The sequence below is a fragment of the Syngnathus leptorhynchus genome, chromosome 10, assembly GCF_054491065.1.
Source record: "Syngnathus leptorhynchus isolate UIUO chromosome 10, UIUO_Slep, whole genome shotgun sequence".
In the NCBI taxonomy this organism is placed as follows: Eukaryota; Metazoa; Chordata; class Actinopteri; order Syngnathiformes; family Syngnathidae; genus Syngnathus; species Syngnathus leptorhynchus.
In genome coordinates, this window is record NC_141204.1 from 4,598,502 (window position 1) to 4,625,796 (window position 27,295).

The 27,295-nt window shown below is 43.9% G+C and overlaps 1 protein-coding gene across 9 annotated transcripts in view; it reads right to left on the reverse strand.

Annotated features, from left to right (window-relative positions):
- Positions 1-27,295, reverse strand: part of meis1b (Meis homeobox 1 b) — a 129,723-nt gene that overhangs the window by 33,207 nt on the left and 69,221 nt on the right. For 3 of the 9 annotated variants that reach the window (XM_085922199.1, XM_085922196.1, XM_085922200.1), the window contains 7 exons: positions 26,202-26,272; positions 21,007-21,227; positions 20,211-20,352; positions 20,030-20,080; positions 19,890-19,940; positions 17,924-18,070; positions 9,930-10,041 (listed from right to left, as the gene is read on the reverse strand). In XM_085922199.1, coding sequence (XP_085778325.1) covers positions 9,930-10,041; positions 17,924-18,070; positions 19,890-19,940; positions 20,030-20,080; positions 20,211-20,352; positions 21,007-21,203 — 700 coding nt within the window. In that variant the 5' untranslated portion in view covers positions 21,204-21,227; positions 26,202-26,272. Of the gene's footprint in view, positions 1-9,929; positions 10,042-17,923; positions 18,071-19,889; positions 19,941-20,029; positions 20,081-20,210; positions 20,353-21,006; positions 21,228-22,135; positions 22,849-26,201; positions 26,273-27,295 lie in introns of those variants that run through there. The other 6 variants (XM_085922198.1, XM_085922197.1, XM_085922195.1 and 3 more) reach the window with 5 other exon arrangements.

The window sequence follows — 27,295 nt, forward strand, 5'->3', positions numbered from 1 at the left end:
ATTTGACCCCCCCCCCCCCTCTTCACTCTACCACTCTTTACTTGGAAGCTTGGAGGTGTCAAAAGCCATCTAAGAGGCAGCCAAACAATTGTGAGAGTGAGCAAGTTAAACGTGAGAAAGCACGTTTCACCAATAAATCTTCACACTTTCTCTTTCAAACCGTGCCAGACTTGGCCGAGATTTGCCCTTACTGGTTTGTACTCGATGAATTATTTGCGGTTTATTTTCTATCGTGATCTTTGGTGGTTTTGACGATTTCAATTCTGCCAGGAGCCGGTTCTTACAAGTCAACGGCGATAGGAGGGTTTAGTGTGGGAAGCCGGATTGGCGAACAGGTCCAACCTGCTAAACTGCCTCCTACTTGTTGTTTCATTTACATTTGGGCTGCGGCGTGCGGATTAAAAATAACGTTTCAACTTCCTCCTCGCTGTCAGCACGTCCTTGACGGGCGCAGGATGCGGCGTAAGGCGAGGGAGGGGCTTGTTGTCCTATCGAGTCTCCCCATGCGTACCAGATAAGGACTCGTCAAGAAACAGGAAGTGAGCGAGGCTTTTACGGGCTTACTTCCTGCGTGTGGAGCCAGCGATATGACCCCCGTGTGGGCGGCAAATGACACTACGGAGTCACAAAGAGGATCTTATGGAGGACTATTGTTTCTTCCAACCACAGTGCCAGCGTCTAAATTTAGTTGTGGGGTAAATGATCAGGATTAGAAGAAAACCCAGCAAGGGGATCGTTTTTGAGAGGTCCAAGAACCTTTGTAGGGCTTAAGTGATCGGGAGCGTTTAAGTTCCGAGAATCAGAACTTGAGGTGGCATTTGAGAAGTCCACGAACCCGTGGAATTTTCAGTATTGATCTCTAGTGGTATGAATCTCTAGTGGTTCTTAGAACTCTAGGAGCTTTATGAGCAGGGATTCCAGTCTTGAGTTTTGTAGTTCAAGGAAGAACAAGAACTTCCAATGAGAAGAGAAAAGAAAATCTTAAAACTTTAGAGAGCATATGATCACCCAAGGCATTTTCTCAAGACCATCGTCAGAAGAAGGTTTTGGGCCTCGTGAAGGAACAGGAAGCTGGCTGGCTTTTTACGGACCAACTTCCGGCATGTGGACCGAGTGATATGACCTACCAAATGGCCCCGCGGAGTCATTTCCTGGAGGTGGTGGGGTGACTTCCTGAAATAGTCTGACCCCCACGTGAGTGTGTCAGGAGGTTATCTCAGGTGAGCATCTCTTATCTCTTGGAGTTTCACTGACTCGCAGCAGCAGCAGATGATCAAGTTACATCCTCATGTGAGTAGCACAAGCCACAAGTGGCCTGCCTCGTGTTGCTTTGCAAACACACAAACAAAACAAGACCCCAAAGACTCCCCCCCCCCCCACCTCCTGTGTGTTTCCCTACAGGTATTTGTTATCTGGCACTGGCTTTCCTCTAAACACGCAACTCACCCAGGTCTTTATCTCCCACTTCAAGCCCAAAAGCTGCTATCCATGTCAAAGAGAGCACACATGGGGAGTGGGATTAGGCCTTAGGGGAGGTAATGGAAGGTGAGGAGGGTGGGTGGGGGGGGGGGTCCATGTTTGTTGAGGGTCAGCCTTAGGTCAAGCTTCAGCCCTAGTCATTAGTGCCAAGCATCTTGGGATAACGCTTTTCAATTAAAAAAATAATCTATATTGGCTATTTAATTTTACAAAAATATTTTAAAATGTCATTTATTTATTTTGCATTTATGTATGCAAATGGTTGGATCGAACTATTTTTATTCACCAAGAATAAGGGTAGATTCAAGGCGTAAGTGTCCTATTAAAGGTCAATCAAGTCCTCCATTTTGAGGAGTAAAAGGACAAAAAAAAAATCACATTTGTGCCCTTTTGGCAGAAAATCCTACTAAATTCCCACGAGAGCAAGCGCCATCTTTCCACCTTTTAAGTGTCAGGTTTGTCTTGAGTGAGTCAAAAACATCGAGCCATTATTGAGGGGATCAAACCGGCGACATCTTAGCAGGGAACCCTCGCTATGTATGTGGCGGAGCGAGGTGATAAAATAATCCATAAGAATAAATTTAAAGCGCTATCGACCCACATCGGATGATAAAAACAATCCTGCGGGGAAACGGAGGTGGCGGGTGAGGGGGGGCTAAAATGGCGCCTCTCGCGGGTCTTCTGGGCTGGCATGAAATTGGCTTTGCGTGGGTGTCTTTTTGGAGAGCCCGCTGGTAAATTCTCCCGTTCTTTTGTTGGGAAAAGAGGGGAGGGGTGATGTGATGGGGAGAGGGGGGGGGGGGGGGGGCATCCGTGCATAATGGTCTTAGCTGGGGAGGTCTGGAACTGTGTCCATAAATTGAATTATTTCAATTTGAGGGCGAGCATGTGAGAGAATAATGCAGAGAGAGAGAGAGAGAGAGAGAGAGAGAGAGAGAGAGAAGGAGAGAGAGAGAGTGCTCATCTCTATTCCACTGCAGGCTCACATTTACAAGAGGGAATATCAAGTAAGTTGCGAAAGATTACAGATGGGTGGGGGGCACGGGAGGGCGGGAATGTTACCTTGCAGCTGGAAGCGATAGCGGATGAAAGGGAACTACTATCGCCACTTTTGGAAAATTTCACTTGGAGCCAGAGATGAAGCCACTTGTTAGTTTACACGCAACATAGAACTGATAGGAAGTTTCCGAGGAACATTGCGGGTTTGGAGTCTTTGGATTAGTTCAGGGGGAAATTTGGAAGATCTTGCTAGGAAGGAAAGAACTTTTAAGAAGCTCCTGGTTCTCTCAAAAGTATTATTACCCCATAAAAGCATCATCTTTGGACCCTGATAAACAACTCCAGAACTAAATTTAGACAATAGTTCATGTTAGCCAAACAATTCCCATTTGTAAGCTAGCTCCCAAGGTTGAAATGCTCAATATTCCATTTACAGTAAATGCTATTTTATTAAATCGTCCCATACAATACGAGCGCCTAAGATGGTGTTGGGGGTAGGGAGGAGGCGTAAATATCCGTGAGACAATATAATGGTGAGAGCAGCATATGGCACAGTGGTAGGCAGCAGGCTATTTATCCTCATCATCCTCTTTGGAAGCTAAATTTAGCACTTTGCTGTTTGTAGCTCTAAGCCGGACCACTGTGACGGGCCTAATAATAAACAACAACAGAAGAACCCAGCTGGCACCACCACTTCCTATTTCTTCATCAAGTTTTACCAGGACGGGTGGATGTCTCGCTACCGTCGCAGTTTTGCTATCCCGGACCCCCGCGTGTCAGGAAATCCTGGATTTCCTCAACATGGACCCCCCCCCCCCCCCCTCTCGACCGGCTTAAGAGTGTAGGATGATGATGGCGCTAATCTCTTCATCAAACGCCTAAATAAACATTTACGCAAGTGTGTGTGTGAGGAAAGAGGCATTCAGTGCAAATGTGGACAAAAGACAAAGCACTTAGTCCATCAATCAGTTGGGGGAGGGGGGGGACGAGATTGTGTCATCGATCAACTGGATTGTTTTTGAAAAGTTCAGGAAACTAGGAAACTTTGATACAAAACCGACACTGGGAAAAAATAGCATTAGCATTAAGCTAAGAGACTGATACTCAACAACAATACTTTTGGATGCTTAAATATGTGGTCTAATGTTTATTTATCTGATTCATACAGACTTTGTCAGATGTCTCTCAATGTTTGCCATACTGTTATTCTGTCAGGCGCCGGGGGCGGAGTAAAGTATGCTACAGTCTACCACAGAACGCTCGTCCGACTTTTGCTTTTTCCACATAAAAACACTCTACATATTTTACTGGACTGACTCATAAACAGCATGAAGTAAGCATACGTCACTTAGTTTTTTTTTCTGAACTTCATAGAAGTAGCAGTATTAATAAGTCGTGGTATCGTTTCATTTTTTCCACTTTCATTTCGGCTCTTAAGGCATACTTGGCTAAGTTTGGTGAGGAAGAAGATCATCTGCAAGATGTCTTTCCAAGAGAGAAGAAACTTGAAAGTGAAAAATGACATATGACGAGACTCACGGAATGAAACATTCTTTCAAGTACAGTTCAGTTGTATTTAACTTTTCCATCCAATACGTTTTAATGGACTGATTTGTGATACGCCTCATGTAAAAAGTAGATACGTAGCTTCCAACTATGTTGCACTCCGACGTTCCCACGGATGGAAGCTCCACTTGAACCTTCTCACTCGTACATGGTACCGCATTTGAACCGTGTTTTATATCTATATTTACAGAATCAAACGAATCACGCTCAGTCATTTGGCCGAAGAAGCACGTTAATTATGGTGCCGCCCCCGCTGAAAAATGAAGTCAAAGAATTGAGCCCTCTCGCGCGACACTTTTGGAAAGCTTCCCGTTCCACAATGGGCTTTGCTACACGTTCAACTTTGCTATGTGTAAATGGTATCTTTGAGCAAAACACCAGCAATTAGATATAGGCTGGGCGCTCTCAAATTAAAGAAGCGCGCATCCCGTAAACAAACGAGCGAGAATGCGCGTACATCATTATCGGGCCCTACAATTACATCATGGGAGCTAAAGATATGCTTTGTACTCAGCGACCCTTGACACCCCCTTCCTCAAGCATCGCCGCATTGGAGTAAAATCAAGTATGTCCGGGTTTTATTTACCCCCTCCACTCAAACGCAACAGCTCGAGAATTGAATAGATGCTGACTGGCCACTTTACAAATAATGGGAATACGAGCCTAAAAGTAAAAGAACTTGCAAAATAAAGTGAGGCTTGAAAAATGATTAAAATTGCTATATTAAAAGGGCTGATTTTGTAAAAAAAAAAAAAGTGTAAATGATTATATATTTATTTATTTATATAAATAGACGCATATAAAATAAGACGTATTTTTAAATATTTAAATAAATACAGTTACTAAAACAATAAAGGCCGAATTTTTTGCAGACAGATCTAAAATATACATATTTTAATTCCACACCAAAAACAGATAAAAAACGAAGGCGTTAAATAAATAAATTCTGACTTGTGATAGTCGTTCAAAGGGGTATGAATGAAACAATTCTGTTTATTAATCATAATACGCTGGTTGTACTTTTGCGTACTGTCCAACTGCACTTCATCCTCCTGACAGCTGTTTCTCATCATTTGGTGACTCAGCCATAATGAATGTGGAATGGAGAGGCCGGCCGAACTCAAAGTCGGCATATTCCAGTACTTCTGATGCCAACGGCACGAACGTACGTGTCGCTTTGTCCGTCAGGTTAGCTAGCCGCTCATCCTCAAGTCTCCGTGTGAGAACCTAACTCCCATTTCCTCTTTTTCACCTCACCTTTACAATCGCGCCGTCATGTGAAAAGTCATCACGGAGCCGCTTCACATCCCAAAAAACGTACACTGGACAAACGATTAGGTACACCCTCTGCACATATTGTCCGCTCGCTACTCATTCCCACATTCCTGCGCCGTAGCTAATCTTATCGCGCTCGTTGCAATATAGTGTTTATCGCTTTCCAGCGTTGACAGAGTAGTTGTAAAGCGCTTTTCTTCCCCAGGTGAGGCCATAAACGCAGTTTGCCATGCACTAAATTCTATACAAACAACGCTACTAGCTTCCTCAAACGTGTTTATGCCGCCACAAACAGCACGAGATGACTTTTATAGCTTTTTTTTACGCTATCTTCGCATATTTAAAGACGCTGTTAATATAACGGGACACCAAAGAGGCAAATATATCAAATAAAGATATTTTTTGTGAGAACGCCACCCAGAACAAACAATTTGTATTCACATAGACATCACTGTGATGACATAACTTCCTTGAGGGAGGTAATAATGCACGGGGCCAAGGCAAATTTGAGGCTTTCTAAGAGCTTATTTTTGTCTGAAAATCTACTGTTACTTCCATAAATGCAGCCCTGTTTGCGTTGGAAGCGTGGACGTGCGCCAAAGCTACGGTTGAGTGGCGGCCAACCAAGACCGATCCCTGTGTTCTTTCGACACTGATGGCCTGTTAAAGTGGAGCTAATTCCACACGCTTTGATTCCGAAAGCGAGGAGAGAGCGAGCGAGGCCCACGGGGAGGGAGAGTGAGAGTAAGAGACACGCTCTCAGTTCTCTCTTTCCAGTCTGTTGGACAACGGCACCCATTAATTGGCCGCTTTGGAGAGCCCGCGCCGAGCAAAGCCATTGGGCGAGCTCGATCCGGCCACGGCCGACCTTGGCGGTGGTCAGAGGGTATGGATCTAAAATAGCACGGTCGGATCGATGGGAGGGCCAAAGCAGGCAAGTTTTGATGGACTCTATGTGAGGTTGCAGTTGTGACCGATATGGATTCTTTGAAGCTGATACAGAGTCAGATAATTGGCAGGGTAAAACTCCGATAACCGATTAAACAGTCGATTCATTAAAACAAATTCAAAGAATATAATAAATAGCACTATAGCGAGAACATTGAATTGGAATATCACAATTAAAATCAGTCGTGGTACATTCAATACAGCGTTTTCCCCCACTTTGAAGTAGCAAAGCAAGGCGTAAGTAAGCGCAAGCCTGCTAATGTGACTTTATATAAAATCTCAGCTTTAACGAGGCTTTTTACACACGGCACCGCCGCCGTCTCGCTGTGAGCAATTAGGAGAACCACTTTTTTTTTTCTTTTTTTTTGTGGCTCCCACACCGCTTTCCCAACTTGGGTGTTTATGCCTTGACCACAAGTCTACCAGTGCCATTACCCCCCCCCCCCCCCCTCACTTCTTTCTAGGCTCTCACTGGATTCCATTGGTATGTACAGAAAAAGAAAAAAAATGTTTGGCACATGTCATTAAAAAGGAGTCTCTAAAGAGTTTTTTTTTTGCTGTTTTTTTCACCCCTTCTCGCCGACAGCAGCAGCAATGGCGGTGATGGTGGTGTTAATTAGTCCCCTCTCTGTTAGCCCAGCTGTTTGCCAGCTAGCCGCCACCATCGGTGCCCCTTTTGTATAACAGCCACTGGCGCTAGTCAACGCTTACAGCTCGCATATGAGAGGGGGAAAAAGAAAACTCTCACGTTGTGTACTTAACCAATGCACATAACTTGCCAACGCCTGCTAGCTTAACGCGAACACAATGCAACGTACATATACAAAATGTATTTTTCATGATTTATATTGAGCGCTACATGATTAAATCCTGCTTGTTCCTTTTGATTTTTTTTTCATTCGGGCAACATTAATAACTTCTTTTTACACTCGTATGACATGATCATTCAAATCAGATCACATCCGAGCCCCGCAGAGGAAATAAAGTGCTCCTTCTTGCTTGGCGTGCGAGGGGGAAACACAAGAACACACCGCCGAGTGTTTGCTCTCTTTTTTGGAGCGCCACACAGCTTTCCTTCTTCCCTCCCTTCCTCCCTCCCTCCGCCGCCGCCGCCTGTCAGAAGCATCCAGGGAGCGAGGCGATGACTGGCCGTATTAGATATGTATCACCAATTACCCACAGCATTTGTAAGAGAGGAGAGCGCGGGCCCGAGCCAAGGCAAACAGCTCCCTGCGAGGCTCGCAGTTACACTGGAGTGTGCGAGGCTGAGTGTGTCACACTCAAGACGCAAGAGTGCAGCTAAGCCTCCTTGTTAAAGACCGGGAACCCCCGTGAATGGACTTTTTTGGGGGAACCACACAAAGGGGAATTTAAGTAAGCCACCACTTTATGTGTTGGCAATTGGAAATTAAAGAAGAGAGACTGAGGGCAGGCCGGTAGAAAGAGGGCTATGACAGCAAGGTGGAGACTGGGGAGCAAACAGCGCTAAGGCACGTTTGCATGTGAGCTTATTTCTGTCCTTCCTAGCCGTGTATCCTCGCACCGGAGAGGATGTTTCCACCGGTGTCCAGTGAGGCGTTCAGGGAGGAAAGAAAATGCCGGGAGCACTCTGGCAGCCGACATCTTCCTCCGGAGGAAGGTGATGGTGGTGGTGGGGGGGAGGTGGGAGAGGGAAAAGGTCAGGGAGAACTCAATCAGAGGCGGAAGGGTGGAAGAAAGAGAAGAAATCAAGAGCCAAAACAACAATAAGAGGAAGGAGGAGAGATGAAGCAAATGTGAAGTGGAGGAGGGAGAAAGTTGCGAGGTGATGATAAACAAAAGGCGGCGTTTTGGGGGAGCGAGTGGGAGGCCAAACAATCGGCGGCGAAATGAAAGCGAGACACGGGAGAGTAGGTGGCAGATGAAAGCGTTTGGGGTGAAGGTGGTGGTGGGGTGGGGGGGTTGCCACAAACATAAATAACCAGCTTAGCGAGATTACAGAGTGACTGACAGAGGCAAATATGACGCAGCGGAGAGCGCTCTTAACCCACATAAATACTGAAACGCGTCCAACATGGCCTCCGGTATTTGTGCTTGTCCCTGCGCGTGTGTGTGTGTGTGCGTAATACACACCAGCGTGTGTGTGTGTCTGTGTGTGTGTGTGATCCAAAGCATATACAACATGAACCCTGTGAAGACAATACACAATGCTAGACACATGTTAACAGCCTCTAACCCAATTAAGGAAGTAATAATCATGTTATTGCATGCTAGGCACTCGCCCCGGTACTGTTTGTCTACTTTTTCATTGTTAAGAGACATCACTGCTTTTGTTTAGAGAGATTTTTTTTTTACTAATACGGAGAAATAAGAAAAGTGAAGCCTTTGGAGTCAGTGACATAACGCACAAGGGAGCCTGAACGCCTCACGCCGCAGAACCGCAACAGTGCGCAGAATTTAGCATGAAAACGCAGCAAATATAGCCGAGGATATGATTAGAAGCTGGAAAGTGGAAGGATGTATAGGACTATACTAATTCCATAATTGAAAGAGGATTCAAAATAAGACACGCCACAAGGCCAAAAATATTTTGGACAGCGGCCCACCACAGGCTTATGAAGTTCCTGTACATCATAATTATTGTATGTAGCATAAAGGAAAGGGTTGGACCATAAACACAACATAGCAGGAGGACCTACAAAGTATAGTGAAACACACACCGGGTCGGAATCGTTTAAAAAAAAAACGAAAAAAAAAAACTGTAAAATTGTATTAAATAAATTAATCATGACCTTTGACAACAACAATATCAATATCGAGAAACTCAGCTGAAAATGATATCAAACAGCCCAGTAAGGATTTTCTGACAGTATCGACTGGATCGTAACATAGCAACTTTGCAATAACAAAAAAAAGGTTGCTAAGCGTTCACAAAAACACACCAAAACACCAAGAAGAAATCTGTCACGAGGTTTGACAATAGCTTACAAGATACTGATACCAAATTTTTCTGGTTACTCGCAGATAATCAATGTAATAATCAATTCAAAAAAGACTTGATAGTGACGGTCCTATTTGTTCCCTCCACACACTTTTAATACGTAAAAAATGCATTATCGATTCTTTCACACTTCAATCAAGCAGTGTACAGCAGATTTCATCCGCATTCTTACATCCTTAAAGTCAAGCCAAGTAAAACAGCCCAAACGGGAGGAACGAGGTTTTTCTCCTGCGACCAGAAATGACAACAATGACACGATATGTGTTGGTGACACAAACACAAAATGTCCACTCACTGGAGCAGAAGCCATGTGGGTGGCAGCGCCTACCACTTGCCAACCCAGTACACTCATCTTCAATAATATATGAATCCCCCCCCTCCCCATACATTGACACAGATGCGAAATACGGGTCCAGAAAGTAAAAACCCTGCCACAGGTGCTTCGAGTCAACCGTACTCGGGCAGCAAATCTCGATTTTATCACTGATTGCAAACACAACTTATGACAACATTCCATCAGCACCAGAAGGCTATCGTGGCTTTAAGAAGGGGGGGGGTGGTCGGCAAAGCTTTCTGAGCGGCAACTGTTGCAAAGAGCCTGCAAGGCGCCCGTCCGGCTGACCTTGATGCGGCTGATGTAACGCGGCGAGCGCCACGTGCAACAAAGCGGCTGTGCCCTTACCTTGCTCGCTGCTGTTGTCGCCGCTGTGCGACGTGTGGCCGCCGCTGGATGGGCCCGGCGTGCCCCCGGAGCGCGTGGACGCCGTGTCGTCGTGGTCCCGGTTCCAAGACGTCTGTGGAGAAACACAAAATGGACGACCGTATTAGACTTTACTCGGTGTTGAATTTTAATGTGGATACAAAGCGCATTTTACATTCATTTTTTTTATAATTTTATCATCCAGTTCCGTATATATGTTTAGTGTATCCATTTAAATTTTTGATTCAAAATAATCGGTCATTTTACACAATATAAAACGTAAACAAGACTTAATTGTCTTGTTCCGACATGTAACTTCATTTATTTATTTTGCAGCATGACGCATACAACACAATAAAATACGAGGCGCGGTGGTTCGACTTACACGAGATTTAATTAGCATGTTGAAATAAAACAACAGACTATATGTGTCATTGTCACACAGCCTTGGCGGAGGTTTCCGCTCTGCTTAGAGTGCTGCCGTGTCTTTTTTTTTTTTTGTCTGCATACGGCGCAAGTAAAGCGCTCATATAAGGGCATGCAGGCACAAGCGAGTGTGCATGACACCGTCATATGGAATGAGGGTTGAGAAAAAGATGAAGAAGGGAAAAGGAAAAAAAAAAAAAGGAGCAAGCCAACATGTTGCATGAGTTCCCAGCTTTGTGAAGCATGCGATCCACGTCTGTCTCCGTTTGGGACAAACTGCTAGCAGATGACAACAAGCACAACAGCGAGCGACCAGCGAAAGTGATGTCATCCACAAAGAAATAAATCCAAATATATACAGTGGCGCTTGAAAGCTGCGTCAAGAAATACGACTCTGTGGACACATAAAAAGTGTGAAAAGGACACCATGAAATGTCAAAATTGATGAAATGCGAGCTAACGCGCGTTAGCGTACATCCATGGCGGAACGTTGTTACTTTTCTTTACAAACGTCAGCTAGCTTAATGGGTTAACTAAACTAGCATGTTGCGGTAGTTTGAACTTTTGGAAAAACACAAATGGTGCAGCAACATATAGACAAACAATATGAACCACCATTAATCTGACCTAAACATCAAATGAAGGAAAAAAAATTCAAGCATCAAAAGAGAAATTGAGATAATCGAAATAATATGGTTGCAAAAATGTGCACACCCTCTTGTAACTGCAGATGTGGCTGTGTCCAAAACAAACCAATCCCACTCAAATTTTAGTCAGCACACTTGCCACATGCCTCTGCTCCAAATAAAATTCAGCCGTTCTTTTACTTGACATTTTTGTCGTCACAAACTTTTCAGTCGAGTATGTGCAAGACAAGACTGTGCTCTACTCTTATGTCTCTGATGCAGCACAAAAAGGACACATTCACCAAAGGGTGCCGTGGAGTCGCATTACTTACATACGTCACATTCTATAACCCACGTTATAATGTTTCCAGTCTCCCGCAAGCCTGCATGAATCCTTTTATTGTCTTTGGTCCAAAAACCCCAAAAGGGAAAAAGGTTTCTGTGGTCTAAATGTACCCCTCAGAGCCAGACCAGAAGCGAGGAAGTCCTCCTCAAACAGAACCAGAACTATTTGGGACAAAACTGAAGCGAAAGTTTGATGCATACGCTGCCAAAGGTTGACTGAACTCGGGGGAACCTCTCATTGACCGTGTTATTTTCAGACACACACACACACAAATGTGGATCTGTACGCACACACACACACATGCCTCCTCCGATGCGGCTGCCTCACACTGCAACCAAACCAGATGTTATTCCGCTTCTGAAAGGGACGACGAGACTTCAAACGAGATCTATCACGGCATCCCTCACTCACTCACACACACACAAACACACACACACACACACACACACACACACAAAGTGCTGTGCAGTCAACAACACCTGTAAGAGTCAGCCCAAACATGGCAAATTGAGTGATGGAAGATCTGGTGTCGGACAAAAAGTTGGTAAAGGAGATGTGCAAAAAAAAAAACAACAACAAAAAAAACATCAACTGGTTTCAATCTGCATCCTTTTATGCTGCACAACTGGAGACAGTTGGAGAGTGTTCAAGACGGGGAACAAAAGGACAATATTCAAGGACTACATATGGACAAATAAGTCTTCATCACAAGGATGGCCAATTGACGTGTTTTTTTGGAAAAGTACCAACGCTTCAAACCTGAACCTCGGGCCTGTGAGGCAGACGTGTTAATCGCGTACGCGAGTGCCCGGGTGCGTGCAAGTTCTTTGTGTTTTAATTTGAAAATATAATTAGAACACGGAGGATGGAGTGTGGGGAGGCAAAGTTGTGCATTAGCTGTAATTGAACAAAAGAGCGCAGTGCCTGCTGGGAGGTGGCCGTCCAGCCCCCATGGGAAGGGGGGGGGGGCGGATGGCATCTCCGCGGGGACTGGGGGGTAGAAGAGGCGGAGTTTATTTATACTCATACAAGCCGCCCTTAGATGCGAGCGCTGATCTGACGCGCAATTAATGCTGAGATCGCACACACGCATGCCAATACGCACACAGCAGACGCTCACACAGCCATTGGCAAATACATCACAACAGACATTTTTTTCCCCTTTCTTCTAGTTTTGTACACTTGCACATATATACACACACTCCTCTTGCTATTTAACAAAAGCACACACACCTTGACCGCAAAGTGCGCACACGTACACACCCTGTGCACACACACACAAGTATAGGCTACATCAGAGAATATTAAAATAACCAGGTTATTTTTTGGGGGTTTTTTTAGAACAAAGTGCCATCTTGCATAAAAAAAACATACACTTTAAAGACATAAGAAAATTTCAGTGCAACTAAGACATGTCTGCCATCTAGTGGTGATTGGTGAAATTACAACTTTAAACTACAGTCGCGCTCTGCATATATACAGTTTCATATTTGTGTATTTCTTCAATATTTTTCATATTTACCCTTTTTTTAATCAGTGTGGTCACAGGCCACAGAAAATCAATATATCAATAATCAAGTCTAGTTTATTTATAAATAAAAATAGAAATAATTCAGAAAAAAGTTGAAATTTAAAAAAATTATAACAATGAAAGAAAAAAAGCCACTGTACAAGTGTGCTGCGCTTTTTTTAACTCCAAGCCAACACACTGGATTTCTTTTCCTGTTTAGCACAGCAAAAGGTGAAGCATTTGAAAGTTTGAGCAGCCCTAAGATCCGCTGAGAAGAAAAAATTGCGACAGGCCGACTGCACACAAAGCGACACACTTGATTTATTCTGTGTTCTCCTAATGAGCCGCCATTCCTCCTCCCTCTGCATATTCCCCAAATCCCTCTATCCCTCCCTCCCTCTCGCTCGCTCACTTTGCTGCGTGTGCACTAGGTTGTATTCCAACGCTTAATTGTCAAGTAAATTCAATTTCCCTGCTTCTGTTCTGCCTCGCTTTTCGCTAAACTTCTTAAATCTGCCGCCCAGGGAAGCGCACAGAGGCACGCAGGCAACTCCCCATCCTGAGTTAAGCACCCCCCCACACACACACACACTTTTCATCATCGTTTTTCTTCTCTAATTCGCCATGAAAAGATTCCTCTCGCTGCAAATTGTGATTCGGCATTCCGATCCAGTGCGCTCTCATTCCCGGTGTGCGTGCGAGTGTGTGTGTGTGTGTGTGTGTGTGGGGGGGGGGTGTTCTTCATGCATGCAAGCAAGCAAGCGCTCATGCAAGAAGAAATGTCACCTCGCTGATTGATTTGCAGTAATAATAATATTAATAATAACGGCTAAGGCCGAGGTGCTGAAATCTTTTTTGAGCTGTTCCGCTTTTTTACAGGCGACCAGGGTGCAGGAATAATATGTGCATACTTAAAGAGGCACAGGCGTAAATATACATAATCCCCCTCCGCACCGTACACATGCACACGTACACACACACTAACACACATGCAACTCCATCCCCCAGAATGCTTTGCTCCTGTATGAAAACAAGGTGAGCCTATTTCCATTAGAAAAGGGGAAAAACACAAATTGCGTTAAATACTGTGCACAGTATAATTGGAGTGGAAGAATTTGTGCTAGTCATTCCTTTATTAGCTTAGCTTAGCACGATGGTCACGGCGGCCATTGTGGGAGGCCAGCAGGGGGGTTAGGTTGAGGGTGGGGGTTCTTTCCATTAGCTAAGTACACATAAGCCACGTTATTGTTTGCTCTGAATTCAAACATGGCCGCACGTCAGCCGTCATAACTTTGGGGCTACAAAATAGACTTTAGCATTTTTTGGGAGGGGGGGGGGGGGGTATTGACGATGAGAACTCCTTCCTTTGAATGAACCTACTTGCTATTCCGGCAGGCTAAGACGGACACAAGTCACGTGGTCGCCCCTCTTTTGTGCCACTTGTTGAATCCGCCGCCCCGAAAGACGGGGGGAGGGCGAGGATGGGGGGGTCAAACCACCCCTTTATGCCGCCACAAAAGCCGCCATTACCGACAACCCCCCCCCCCCCCCTCTCGATAGCCCCTTTGAGCGCGACTCAGAAGTTTGCTTTGAGAGGAGCCGTTTGAGGCACACAAAAAGAAGCCCGCTTGTGATTCCAGCGGGGGCAAGCTAATAGATTAGCAATAGCGGGGCGACCCGATTAGGAAAATGGTGGGTGACGCACCTCCCTTTCACTCCCTGCCTGACTCGCAGGGGGGGAGGGAGTGTCACCCATTGACCAGCGGCGTTACCTAAACCAACACTGCTGACCTGGAAAGACGGGTTGCATAACGGCGTAGTCGCTTGTTACCGAAAGATAGCCCGTTAGCCATTCTCTGCGGCATCCCCACAGAGTTGCTCAAGTGACCCCACCCTCACCACAATGTTTAACTTTAAAACTAAATAACTTAAATCAAACTCATTTTGTGGTGCTTTAACATGCCAAGGATCCATGTTCGATAACGTCTCCATGACTTGAAATGCACACCAAAAAAAGCATTTGGCAGTCCTTGCGCTAAGCTAACAGCTAACCTGGGACTCAAACCACATCCTCAAAGTCGGGCTAGGTGGGATTAAATTCAACAAAAACAGCAAAAAAAAATATATGGGAGGAATCAAAACACCTCCTGAATGAATTGAGGCATATCGACTTTGTCAGACGCGGGAATATTTTGAAAGGGAAGTTCCAATTATTTTCAGTCCCACTTGATGAAGTGGAGAGACTCTCCAGACACCCAGAGAGTTCTTAGCGCCATTAGCCTCTCTCACACTTCGTTAGCCCCTTCCGCCAACCCCCCCTCCCCTCCCCTCCCCTTCACCCCTGGATGTCCAATTAAGGCCACTGGTGGCAACTTTCTGCATCCAAATGTGAGCGATGTGCTTTTAGGTCAGGGTTCACACACTTTGAAGGTGACTTTTCAACCTGCAAAGTCATTATCGAATCGTATTTTGACATTTTGGAAAAAAAGCAGTTTGGTGATAATTTAAGAATAAGAATACTAAGTACTTTCAAAATCACACAAACGTAAGCATTTTTAAATGCTGGAGAATTCCAATTCAAACATTTTCAAGTCCCTGCTGCAAGTGTGTTGGGAATCTCTCAGAGGGGCAGAAGGAAGAGACGCTAACTCAGTCCAACCGGTGCTAACCAGTCGCTCCACTCAACACAGCACCTGAGGGGGTGCTGCATTTATCAGGCCAGTCCCAACACACACACACACACACACACACACACACACACACACACACACACACACACACACACACACACACACACACACACACACACACACACGCGCGCATGCACACACACGCAGCAAACTGGCTTGGTCGCATTCACCAGCCTCCTGACTTTTTCACCTCTGCACGCCGGCCTGCTCAGGCAGGCTAAGAACACGGCTTAAATATTCCGAATATTAGCGCCGTGACACATGCAAGGCGGTCGCATAATTCCCAAACACTGTCAAGCCTTGTACAAAATAAAATAAAAAAAGTCAAGTTGAATAAATTCAAAGTCTTTTTTTCTCTCACCCTGACATTTTCTTTTCTCTGCTACACTCGCCTCGCACCGGAATAAATTGCTTTATGAATAAATGTGCCTTCTTGTTAACATTGCTGCTTTTGTGCAAATTTGCAGGCCGCTCTTGCTCTTCAACTTTATGCCCAGGGGCATATATTAAAAATACATATGTGGCAGGGGAGGGAGAGGGGGAGCAAGATAATGCGTGCACCCACACAGGGCCAATTCGTTAAGGATGTCACCAGTGCGGATAAGATGTCACGCAAAAATAGACCACAAAATGTAAAAGACTACAATTAAAAAAAAAAAAAAAAAAAATGTATAGAACTTTGCAAGTAGGCATGTGCCTAATGTCCTAAAAAGTTTTTATATTATATTCTTGTTTGTTATTCCATCAATAGTCAGAAGCAGAATCAACTTGAAGCGCATTAATGCTCTTGTTACATTGTGGGTCAAATTGATGCTGGCTAATTTCATAATATATACAACTGGTTGTTGAAGTCACACTCATTAACTATTATATTGCCACAAAGGGCAGGCAGACATTATCGTCAAATTTTTGGCACACTAAAGGAACAAACCAAACAGGAGGGTTGGTCGCCTCCTCACTATTCAAACGTGAGGAGTCTTTCACTCTGCTGTTAATCTATTTCTCTGGAACGGTAATAACATCCCTGGGTCAATCTGACCCGGTGCCTGTTTGATGATCAGAAAGGACTGGGCTGTAAACATTGTCGGAAAAAAAGTCAAATAAACTCATTACAAGGGGCACTGTAAAAAAGATATATATTACATGCGTCAATCTGACCCAAGCCACAACAGGCAAGGTTTGCCTTGGCTGATCTGCTTCATCTATAGAAAAAAAAAGGCCACTTTGGACAAAAAAGAAATCCTCGAGAGGATACAAGGAATCCCTCAAAGAGACACTTAGTGTGTTATTTCATTCTCTTTCTGGATTAAAAAGGCGCTGTGTTATCTTTGCCGGTTGATCTTCATTTCCCTAATAATACACACACACACACACACACACTAAGAATACCCCTCCCTCTATTCCTCCCGCCCGCCCTCCCTCCCTTCTCTAAGTCTTCACTCTCAGCCCTGCCATCCAGCCTCTCCCAGCCACTCACTCACCCATATGGACGCCGTGCGGATTTAAATTATTTAGCTTGGTGACTTTTTTATGTCGCCTTTAATCTCATTGACTTGCAACCATCTTTACGTTGTGCACAAATGCGGAATTTTACTGGGATCTTGCGATCTTTCAAAAGCCAGTGTATGGATCAGCATGAGTACACACATGCACACACACGCACTCTGGTCCCTGGAGTAACAACATAATGGTAGCAACACAATGGCCGCCAATAACAGAACGAGACGATTGAAAAAACAAACAAACAAACAAAAAATGAAAACACTCGCCGGGAGCTGCTGTAGGCCACAACCCATGCCCAGACGCTCACATCAAAACTAGCACTATAGTTCCTGATGTCGCTCATTAGGCCACACCTCTTGAGAGCACACGGCCAACACGCGAATACTACAGTACATCGAGCAATTACGCACTCATTTTCCCACCTCTGCTTATTTCACCTTTATTTGCCACTTATTATTGCAAAAGGCAAATAAAAGGGGCTTGTGATGTGGTGGGAGTGTGGGGGAAGTGGTTTTGGTCTCTCGATAAGCAATGTGCACTCATGTCTGAGGAGAAACACTGACAAGACACTTAATGAAGCGTGCACACGGTCGAGGAGGAGGAGGAGGAAGGAAAAAAGTGGAGGGACCGAGGAGAAGCGACACCGGGGAGCACCTCGGCCTCGCACCCCGCCGCCGCTGCGCTCTGCTGGGCTCGAGCGAGGCCAGCGTGAGGAGGGGTGGAGGCTGGGGAAGGGCCCCGTAAATTCAAATGGACGGGAAAGCGGGTCAAGTCTTAATGAGCCAATGAGAGCATTTATGCAGAAAATGTCTCATTCCGATGGAGAGGATGATTGGAGGAAATGGGAGGGGGGGAGGGGGTAAGTGTGTGTGTACCTGGTCGAGAGCCACGGAGGAACGAGTGATCTCCTCGCTGTCTGACTTGGAGCCCCCCTCGCGGTCATCTATGACCAGGTCAATGGGCATCTTGCCCTTCAAGCAGCTGATGTAGCGGTGGCAGAAGTTGTCGCACAGCTCGTGCACCTGCATGAATAACCAAACAGCAATCAGAAAAATCACTAGCAAAATTCAATCTGACACAAAAAGGAGAGCAGTTAATATTCAAGGAACGTTTGGTAAATATTCGGAAAAATAATGTCTAAATATTAGGTCTGCCTACATTTGTACTTCATGAGCTAAAATGGCAAAAAAAAAAACCCTCACTTGTTCATCTGAGTAAGTAAGCAAAATAGGAGGAACTTTAAACAAGCTGCAGGAAATTCTTTGAAAAAAAGACACGTATAACTATAATAAAATATATTGGAATATTAAGAACAGCCCTGCCGCACGCCATCTGCAAGAAATCACTCGTAAAAAGTAAAATGTTTATATTAATACATAAAATCATTTCAAACCATTAGGCACAATGGTGAATATTCTGACTCACTCTAGGGAACATGAAACAAGTTGGATGAAATGACTTGGGGAAAAAAATAATCTAAGTCAAAAGGACACCGGAATATATTCAAGCAAACTTTAAAGAAATAAATAAAATAGTACCAATCACAGGTCGAAATATTAGGTACACCTGCACTCTAATAAAAATCAAGAAATCAAACAAAAACATTAGAAGCAGCACCACAAAGCAAAATGAAGGAAATGACGCCTAAAAAAAATATTACAACACAAAAACTGAGATTTTATCAAAACAGCATTAAAAAAAAATCATGAAAAAACAGTAACAATCACTGGTCAAAATCCAAAATATTAAGTATTCCTATGTGGCATGTCTTGCGTTATATAGCAAAGTTTTCAAAGAGTCTCCACCAAATTATTAGAAACAGCCCTCAAACAATAAAACAATTCACAATAAATTACTCATGAAAACTTATCTTACACGATAACTGGTCAAAATATTGACCGCGCTTGACCCGTATTTGCCAAAGTAAAAATAAAAATCAACATTTTACCTTCCTCCTCTAAGCCAAAACATTAGGAACAGCCCTGAACAACCACGACCACACACTATAAAACAACAAAGCTGCATAAAATCACTTCAATAAAATGGATATCACGCAAAATGGAGAGTGGGTTATCTTACCACACAAATGCTTTCAAATCTCAGAACAATCAAACCAATCACCGGTCAAAATCCGTGGCGCAAAAACTTGCCAAAGTGTGCCAGCCAAATTATTAGGAACAGCCCTTCAACCCACACACACACACACGTCGTAAAACAAGCCACAAGCGATTACGCAAACAAACTTTCTAACACAACAGACAAAGATGATATTCAACCAAGAATTATTTTTTTCCAATTCTTAGAAGTGATACCAATCAAATAATTAAACACACACACACACACAAGAAAAATCCAACTTTACAAAATGGGTCTAATGTGCAAGAATGTTCCGTTTCTGGGGTCTTTGATGCATGCAGGTGGACCTAATGAGGCGGCCAGGGCGGTCGGTTCCATGATGACTATACTTCTACCTCCCCCCTTAGCCAGGATGGAGATATCCCTGAAAATTGGCAGTGACACGAGGGCTCACACGGGCCACGACGCACTCAACACGCGTGTTAAAAATCCCACCAGCAGCCACCCCCGCGTGACGCTTGCATTTCGTGCACTTTTGGACGACACCCCCCCCCTTTCGATGTTCTCCTCACAATCACGACTAAGGCAAGGCACGAACACAAATGGGTCAGAACCAGTCCGGCAACACTGATTAACATGTGCGAGAAGGATAAAGTTGAAAAACAAAACGCGGCGTGATTGATTTGAACGCTAATTATAAGCGACGAGCAAATATATATTTATGCAAATTAGGAACAAGAGTTGTTATCCAATTTTTTTTCTTACCTTTTCCAGCTCCAGCAGATGAAACCGTAACACCTGAATGGCTTGAATCATCTGCACAAAAGGGGAAAATGACACAAATCAAGCTTTTTTTTTTATTTTTTTGTCCCAGTGACATGCTCACAAATGTTTCAGTGACTTACCAGATTATCCAATTCTGGATTTGATGAAAATAAAGGTTTTTCTGCACGAATCTAAAAACCAAGGAACCATGTGATAATCATGTCAAAGCAGTCACACACCAACATTGCCATGCAGTCCCTCCATTAATTTTTGTCAAAGTTTTTTTTTTTTTTTTTAAGTGCTTTTTAGCTGCTCTCTGACCTGTTTGGCAAACACGGCGATGTCCTCGTTGAAGGACTCGGACGAGCACACGTCCCCTCCCGCCACACCGGGCTCTCTGGGGGTGCACGTCGCTAATTCACATTTCTCGAAAATCAGTGCAAGCAGCGGGAAGAGGGGGTGCCTACATGGCAACACACACACACATTTACAGAGTATAAGCAGACGGTGGCAAATGTCAGCGCTGGGTCAAGACGACTGCAGGCTGCATTTGGCCATGCTTCTCTCTTTTTTTTCATTTTTTTTTTTTTTTATATAGTTTTAGTTTTGCAGGGATTCGCCCATGGGGACCCTCCCTGCAGGGATGCATGCATGCATGAATACTCTTCAAAGTGCAACACAATTCTGCACGTTGTGGGGCACGTATAGTCTTTGCTGTATAACTTTATGTAACAAAAATACATTTCATGCAAATTGTAAAAAGCCATAAAATCTGATATTCATCCAACACCGGTCTGAACGTGACGCATATTTCATTTCTAATGAGCTACGATTAATTAAATTACTAATAGATTGTCATTATTTCCACTTGCTTAAAAGGCTAAAATTATTAGCTAACTCCCACAGTTAAATATGCAATTAACTTTTATTACAACACGTAAAAGTGTATATTATGGGGGAAAAAAATAAGATAGAGTCAGTCTAGTTTACAAAAATATGCACGGAGATCGACCTTGGTCTCAGCGAGTCTAGCCCGGCAAGCACTCGCTGTCCCCGGGGAAAGCGAGCCGGGCATCTCGCTAAAACTATCGGAAGCCGCCCCCTCCCCACATCGTACCCGTATATGGCGTCCTTGTCCCTCTTGAGCGCGTCGTTGACCGACGAACCCATGCTGGGGGGCATGGTGTTGGTGTGCGCCGTGTGGGGGTACTGGTGCGAGTGCAGCTGGGGCCCGTGGTTGAGGTGCACGGCCTGCATGGAGCGTGCGCCGTGCGGGTCTCCGTACATGGTGGTCGGGATTCCCACCCCGTCCATCCCGTAGTGGGGCAAGTCTTCGTACTGCACCGGAACGACACACACACGTGCACTGATTACACCCGCGAGAGCCGCACTATAAATGCAATTATTATTCAGTGTTTAACTTCCATTTAAACTGGATGGATTGTGCAAATTAAGACAACTTTTGAAGTATTTTAAAGCAAGAAAAGCAAAAAGCCGAAGCGGCTGACATGTCAAGTGATAGAATTTAAACAAAATGACTGTTGCGGTTCGGAGTGATTAAAAAAAATGCACTGGGTTAATCCTAAATTTCAACTTTGTTATACGTAGTTTGCAGCAACGTAAAAAGGGACTCAGGGAATTATTACAATGAAAAAAGCATATCGTTTTTACTCAGCCTTAAAATCTTAAAATTGTGCAATAAGTAAACACCACTGATATTTTTTTAATGCAAAACAATCTTTGCATTAAACAACGAGCTGCTTTGCTGTGAACACTTTAAACTAAAAGTCTTCCGATGTGGATTGAGAAGGGTTTTTTTTATAAACAACGGCAGCAAATCTCCGGGCGATGAGATGTTAAAACAAGTCAGCGCAATCTGCAAATTAAATCACATTTGTCGTCGATAAGATTTTTTAAAATCATACATTAGAGGGAATTTTAATAACAGGGAGAAAATGCGTGTTTGTGTTTGGGGGGGGGGGGGGGGTGCGTGGATATCTCACGAGACATCTCACAAATGTTTGAGATTTGTCACCCAGAAAATCCACGCAGCGCTGTCACAAGTCATCTGCAAAAACACGTCCACGAAAGAAGTGTGTAGATGTGTGCGTGTGCGAGTGGAAGGGGGGTGCAATAGAAAACCAGCTTGTCCGTGCGTAATGTGGGTGCCCAAAAAACAACAACACCAAAAGTAACTTTTTTTTCAAGTCCACGCGTGTTTGGTTGCTTGCTTTGGTCGTACGTACCCTTTGAGCCATAAGCCTCCTCACTGCCCGCAGTTCGTGATTCGAATCCCACTTAAATCCGCTCGGAAGCCAGCCTTGCACGGCAAATTAGCAAATCCAAACAAAAATTGAGAGGAGGGGAGTTACATTTACAAAGGGGAAACATAAAAAAAAATGGAGAGAAAATCCTTTGGGTTTGTTGTTTTGGGGCTTCTTCCCCCTCCAGCCAGTCACCACGGTGCCTGCCAAGTTGAACCCGGCCGAGGAGAGTCGATCCTCGGCTCTCCTTCTCGCTCCGAGTCCCCCCTCACCCCCAAAAATAAAAAAAATTAATTTAAAGCCTTGGAAGACACCCGGTGGTTCTCATGGCTCGTTTGTAGGCTCCCCCGGGTGTCCGGCGTCGCTTGTTCGGATTCCTCCCCTAGCTTTGGTCCGCTGAATTGAACACCGGCTCGGAGCTCCTACTCGCGGCCGGGAATGAAGCGTATCTCCCTGGGTTCGGCGGCTGCTGGCTGCCCGCTCTCCCGCGGCTTGAATTACTTATGCAAAGACGTGTGGAAGAGCTCAAGAGGAGAAGGAGGAGGAGGAGAAGGTGGGGGAAGAGGAGGAGGGCTCATCATTCTGGCTCGGGGCTTTTCTTAAAGGAGCCGTGTGGCGTGTGTATATGGAGATGAGAGGACGAGTGTGCTCGAACCCGGAAGTAGTGCTGGCCATAAACAGGTCGCGACTGACCGCTGCAAAGTGGGGCACGCGTACTTGAAGAATGGAGGGGGTGCGTGAAAAACCAGAGCCCATTGAAAAAACTCGCAATTTTAGTGCTCCGCAGTGAGCTCCTTTAGGTTCCAAACTACCACAACCTCGCCATGTATGTTATTGCAAAAGACGCCGAATTAATCGCTGAAAGTCAACGTTGCCAAATAACACAAAATATTGCTCTATTGCTGTAAATTATTTGTTTTATAACCGATGCATAAATGACATTGTTGCCACCTAACTGGTCTTGTCCAGTCTGTTTTGGTGGCTCGCTTTCACTTTTAGTCTTAAGTTTTCTTTCGCGTTTGCGTGTCAGGTTTCGTGGCGTGTAACAATAATTGAATGAGTACATGGAGTTTAGATAGATGGAGGAGTTGGGTTAATTTGATGTTAAATCACAAGTGAGAAGTAGTTTGCCAAGTGTCTCCATCATCTCCACCCCTGTCAGTGAGCCGAATGGGTCAGTCCAGTCGGCCGGCGCTCTGGCCAATGGCAGTGGGCTCCAGAAGGGGGCTGTTGGAGGGAGGTGTTCTGATTGGCCGTCTCCATCGATCGATCCTGGAATAATTGATTGATTGGTCCGAGGCCACATTGGCGAAAAGGTGCAAAAGCAAGCACATGATCATCATTATTGTCAGGCCACACTTTCAGCTTATTTACAACATTGTGGCGCTTCTTTATGGTCAATTTGATGGGGGAAAAGGTTAATAACAATAAATGCATGACTGTGCCAGGCAAATTAATGCTTTAAAGGCAACTCCTTCAATTAAATGGCATGCATAATGTCATTTAATTAAACTCAGTACATTTACAGAAATACTTACTACTTTTTTGTCTCGTGTCTTTAAACGATTCTAGAATACTTGATCACTAAGTTGCACTGCACATTTTCTTGCAGCAAGAATTAAGTTATTCTCATGTGGAAACACGACAGCACACGAGTCCATGTTATGATGCAAAATCGTGGACTTAAGTGACATCATCACAAATCCTCGCGTTTTAAGCGGTGGAATACATGTGATTTCTCCAGAAATAGTTCTATTTATAATGGTATTCAATATAAATTGGAAATCACGCAAAATAAAATAAATGCAAATTATAGCACCAACCAATGACGCCAATATTTCCTTTGTATTTATGCAAGTGAAATTTTGTGATAAGGCTAGAGTGACGTCATATTTTTTGGTACAGTATATGTATTTAGTAAAATACACGTGATTTCTGCATGTCAATTCCACTAGTGTCGTCAGCACATTTTCTAGTATATAATTAATATAAAGTGGTAAAATGCAATAAGTGATTTTCGGTATCAAGATAGGACTTTGACTAGTGATGTCATCATAATTGCCATCAAATGCATTAATATAGTGTATATAAATTAATAAATGTACTGCAAAATACCTGTGATGACTAGTTAGTGACGTCATATTTGCCAGTATCATGCATCATTTATATTGTATAATATGAGTATGAGGTGCAAAGTTCAATAAATGTCATTCCTGCATACCAAACGATATGGACTTTTCAATAGTGCACTGCATGACGTCACCGCAAGACTTAGACAATCGATGTATTTATTGATCTTGATATATATGCTAATATTAATGTGGGGGCGGGTGCGTAAGTTCCAGACTGTTTCTGTGGTGGCTGGAAGTCGTCCATCGCATTCAGCGGGGACTACGGCTGTGAGAAGGCCGGGCTGGGGGCGACGAGACGCGGGGAAGAGGCGTGCGAGGGCTCCTTCTTCACCTTCCTTCAGTCCGCCCCTCGGAGCCGACCAGGACGCACGGACTTTTACGCACATCCACTTTAGTTCGAAATTGGTGAGTAGGATTCCTATTTGGGATTTGTCTTCACAATATTAAGTGTAACTAACTTGAGATGTACTTTGAGTGTGTTTGTAGTGAAATTTTAGGTGGGCTCTAGCACAAACGGGGGGTCCTATGAGGAGCTGGCCATTCAGCTAAGTAACGCCAGAGGCATTTTAAAGTCATTAGATGGCTTCAATTAGCGTCTATATAAACGCTAAGCTCCACTTTCTCCAGCCTCGTTTAGGGGGGCTTCGATATGACAGCAAATCAGTTTGATAGACAAAAAGTCACAAATGCATCTAAGGTGTGATTTTTTTTTTAGGGAGGTTTATTTGTAAAATAATCAAAGTAAATGACTTTCAAAGAAGTTTGCATGGTCGCCTGGCGGAGTCATAGTGAGGGAAAACGCTTTGTGATCTGCAAACATGCAGCCGGACCCTTAAAAACTTGTCAGCATTTAGCTCAGTATTAAATTAAGTAAAATAAAATGAACGAAATATTGACATTTCCATCTCATGTTCGGTTTGTTTTATATTGAGAGACTAAGTAAGTTAAATCAAGCCAAAATAGGATACATCAAGTCAAAATGCCGGTTAACTAAATGTCAATGTATAATTTCGCATTTTTAAACGTAGTGTTTTGTTTTTAATTGACTTCCATTGATCAACCTTTTAATATTACGCAATGTGAGTTTTTAGGTAAAAAATAATAATATAAATATTACGTTTGGTTTAATGACAGTGATCCCACCATTTTTATTTTGTGTTTTAAATAATTACAAGTTTAGTTGCATTTTAATAACGCCTGGTTGGCTTCATTTTGAAGGAATTGAGTGCGAGTCTCCTTTCGCTTCTCATACACACGAAGACTTAATCGTGTGCGCCTTCTAGCGCACAAATTGGGAATGACAGGCACAACGCAAACAAGCAATCCCACTGTAAACATCGCCTGGCCCACACAACCACAATATTAGGAACTCCCGAATAGTCAAACATGTACTAGCAGTACGTTACAACTTGATTGTTGTATTCATCAAAAAGATAGATAGGACACTGAAGTATATCAAAAATAAAATCAAGAAAAAGTAGATGTGGAAAAGGATCATTTGCGGTTTTTTTCTCATATGTATAATGTGATTAATTAAAAACATAATGAGTGTACAATTGCACTGCGTTAAACTGAAAGCTGTCCCTAAATATTTAGTCACCAACAGTAATGAAAGGCCAGCAATAATAATAGTAATAATAATAATAATAACAACTTACATTTATTTAGATGATAGCTTTTGAGGGAATCAAAGATGCTTAACTTGACTCATGAGGAAAATAAAACTTAATATACAGAATGTAATATCACATTGGACTAGACTAGTAAAACCTTGTCATTGGCTAGTGAACAATAAAGGCGTCATTTCTGTATTGGATATTTTTACAGGGTGCAGATGTCCATAATGATGTGGCTGGCTCATGTCAATAAACTTTGTTTGTCCTCTGATCTTTAGTACAAATAAAAAAAAGTCTTACCGGAGCACCTTGCGTGTGTTTGTCTTTTCATTTCAAATGTCAAGCGTCTCCATGAAGTTTAATTTGCTCATCTTGCATGGCGAGAATGGAAGAAGAAAAAAAAAAAACATTTTGTGAGGCATTCAGCTATTACGCTTTAATTTCTGAATCCCTAATTCCAAACGAATCGCGAATTCCATACGCGAGTCGTCAAACACGCCGCGAGGTGTGGCGTCGTTGATGGTAAAGGAGTGCAAAGACAGCAGTGCATCACACCTACGCACGCACACACGCACACACCTTTGAGGGATTCACATCTGCTTTGCTACACATGCACACTTTTGATTTATAGATTACAGACTAACTAAAACAGGTAGTCGGCATGGTGTGAACTTTTTTTTCCCCCTTCCTTCGTGTTAAATATGTGAGGTGTTATAAGTGATGAGACAACATTAAGAGCAAGCTGTTTGCTCAGTTCTGAACAGCATCGTGAAACTATACGCATCTTACAAAAGCCATTCTTAATTGCGTTGAACAATCCTGTCACGTATCATCACGTATTTAAAATAAGTGAATTATTTCACTTTGAAACATATGTATACTCAAATGAATCGTAATTGGAACAAATGATCCCGTATCTTATCGCGTCGTGAATCGTAACATATTTTCGATAAATCGTAACGCATTGCTCGTGTGTTAAATGTATGTTCCGAGTGGTATCATTGGAAGCCTCAAAGACGGAGCCGCGCCAGTCCTTTTGGGTATCACAATAAAATCCATTCTCACATTGTGGCAAGGACCGATCGGGTCATAGCAGAATCGACCTCACCCATTTCCCTCCCACCCCCGTTGAACATTTGCCACGCTGCAGCTTTTGTTTCAGGTGTGCTAATGGACTCACACGATAGAAGATCAGCTCTTGCCCCCCCCCCCCCACACACCCTCCCCAAAAAGTGTTGAGGGTGAGGATAGACGAGGTGCACGGGTGAGGGGTGGTCACACCTCGCAGGGAGGCTGTGAATTGATCAGCACCTCATAGGGAGGGAGCGATGGAGAGATGTGAGAAAGGAAAGTGAGGAAGGACGTGAGGAGAGAGGGTGAGTCAAGAAGAGGGG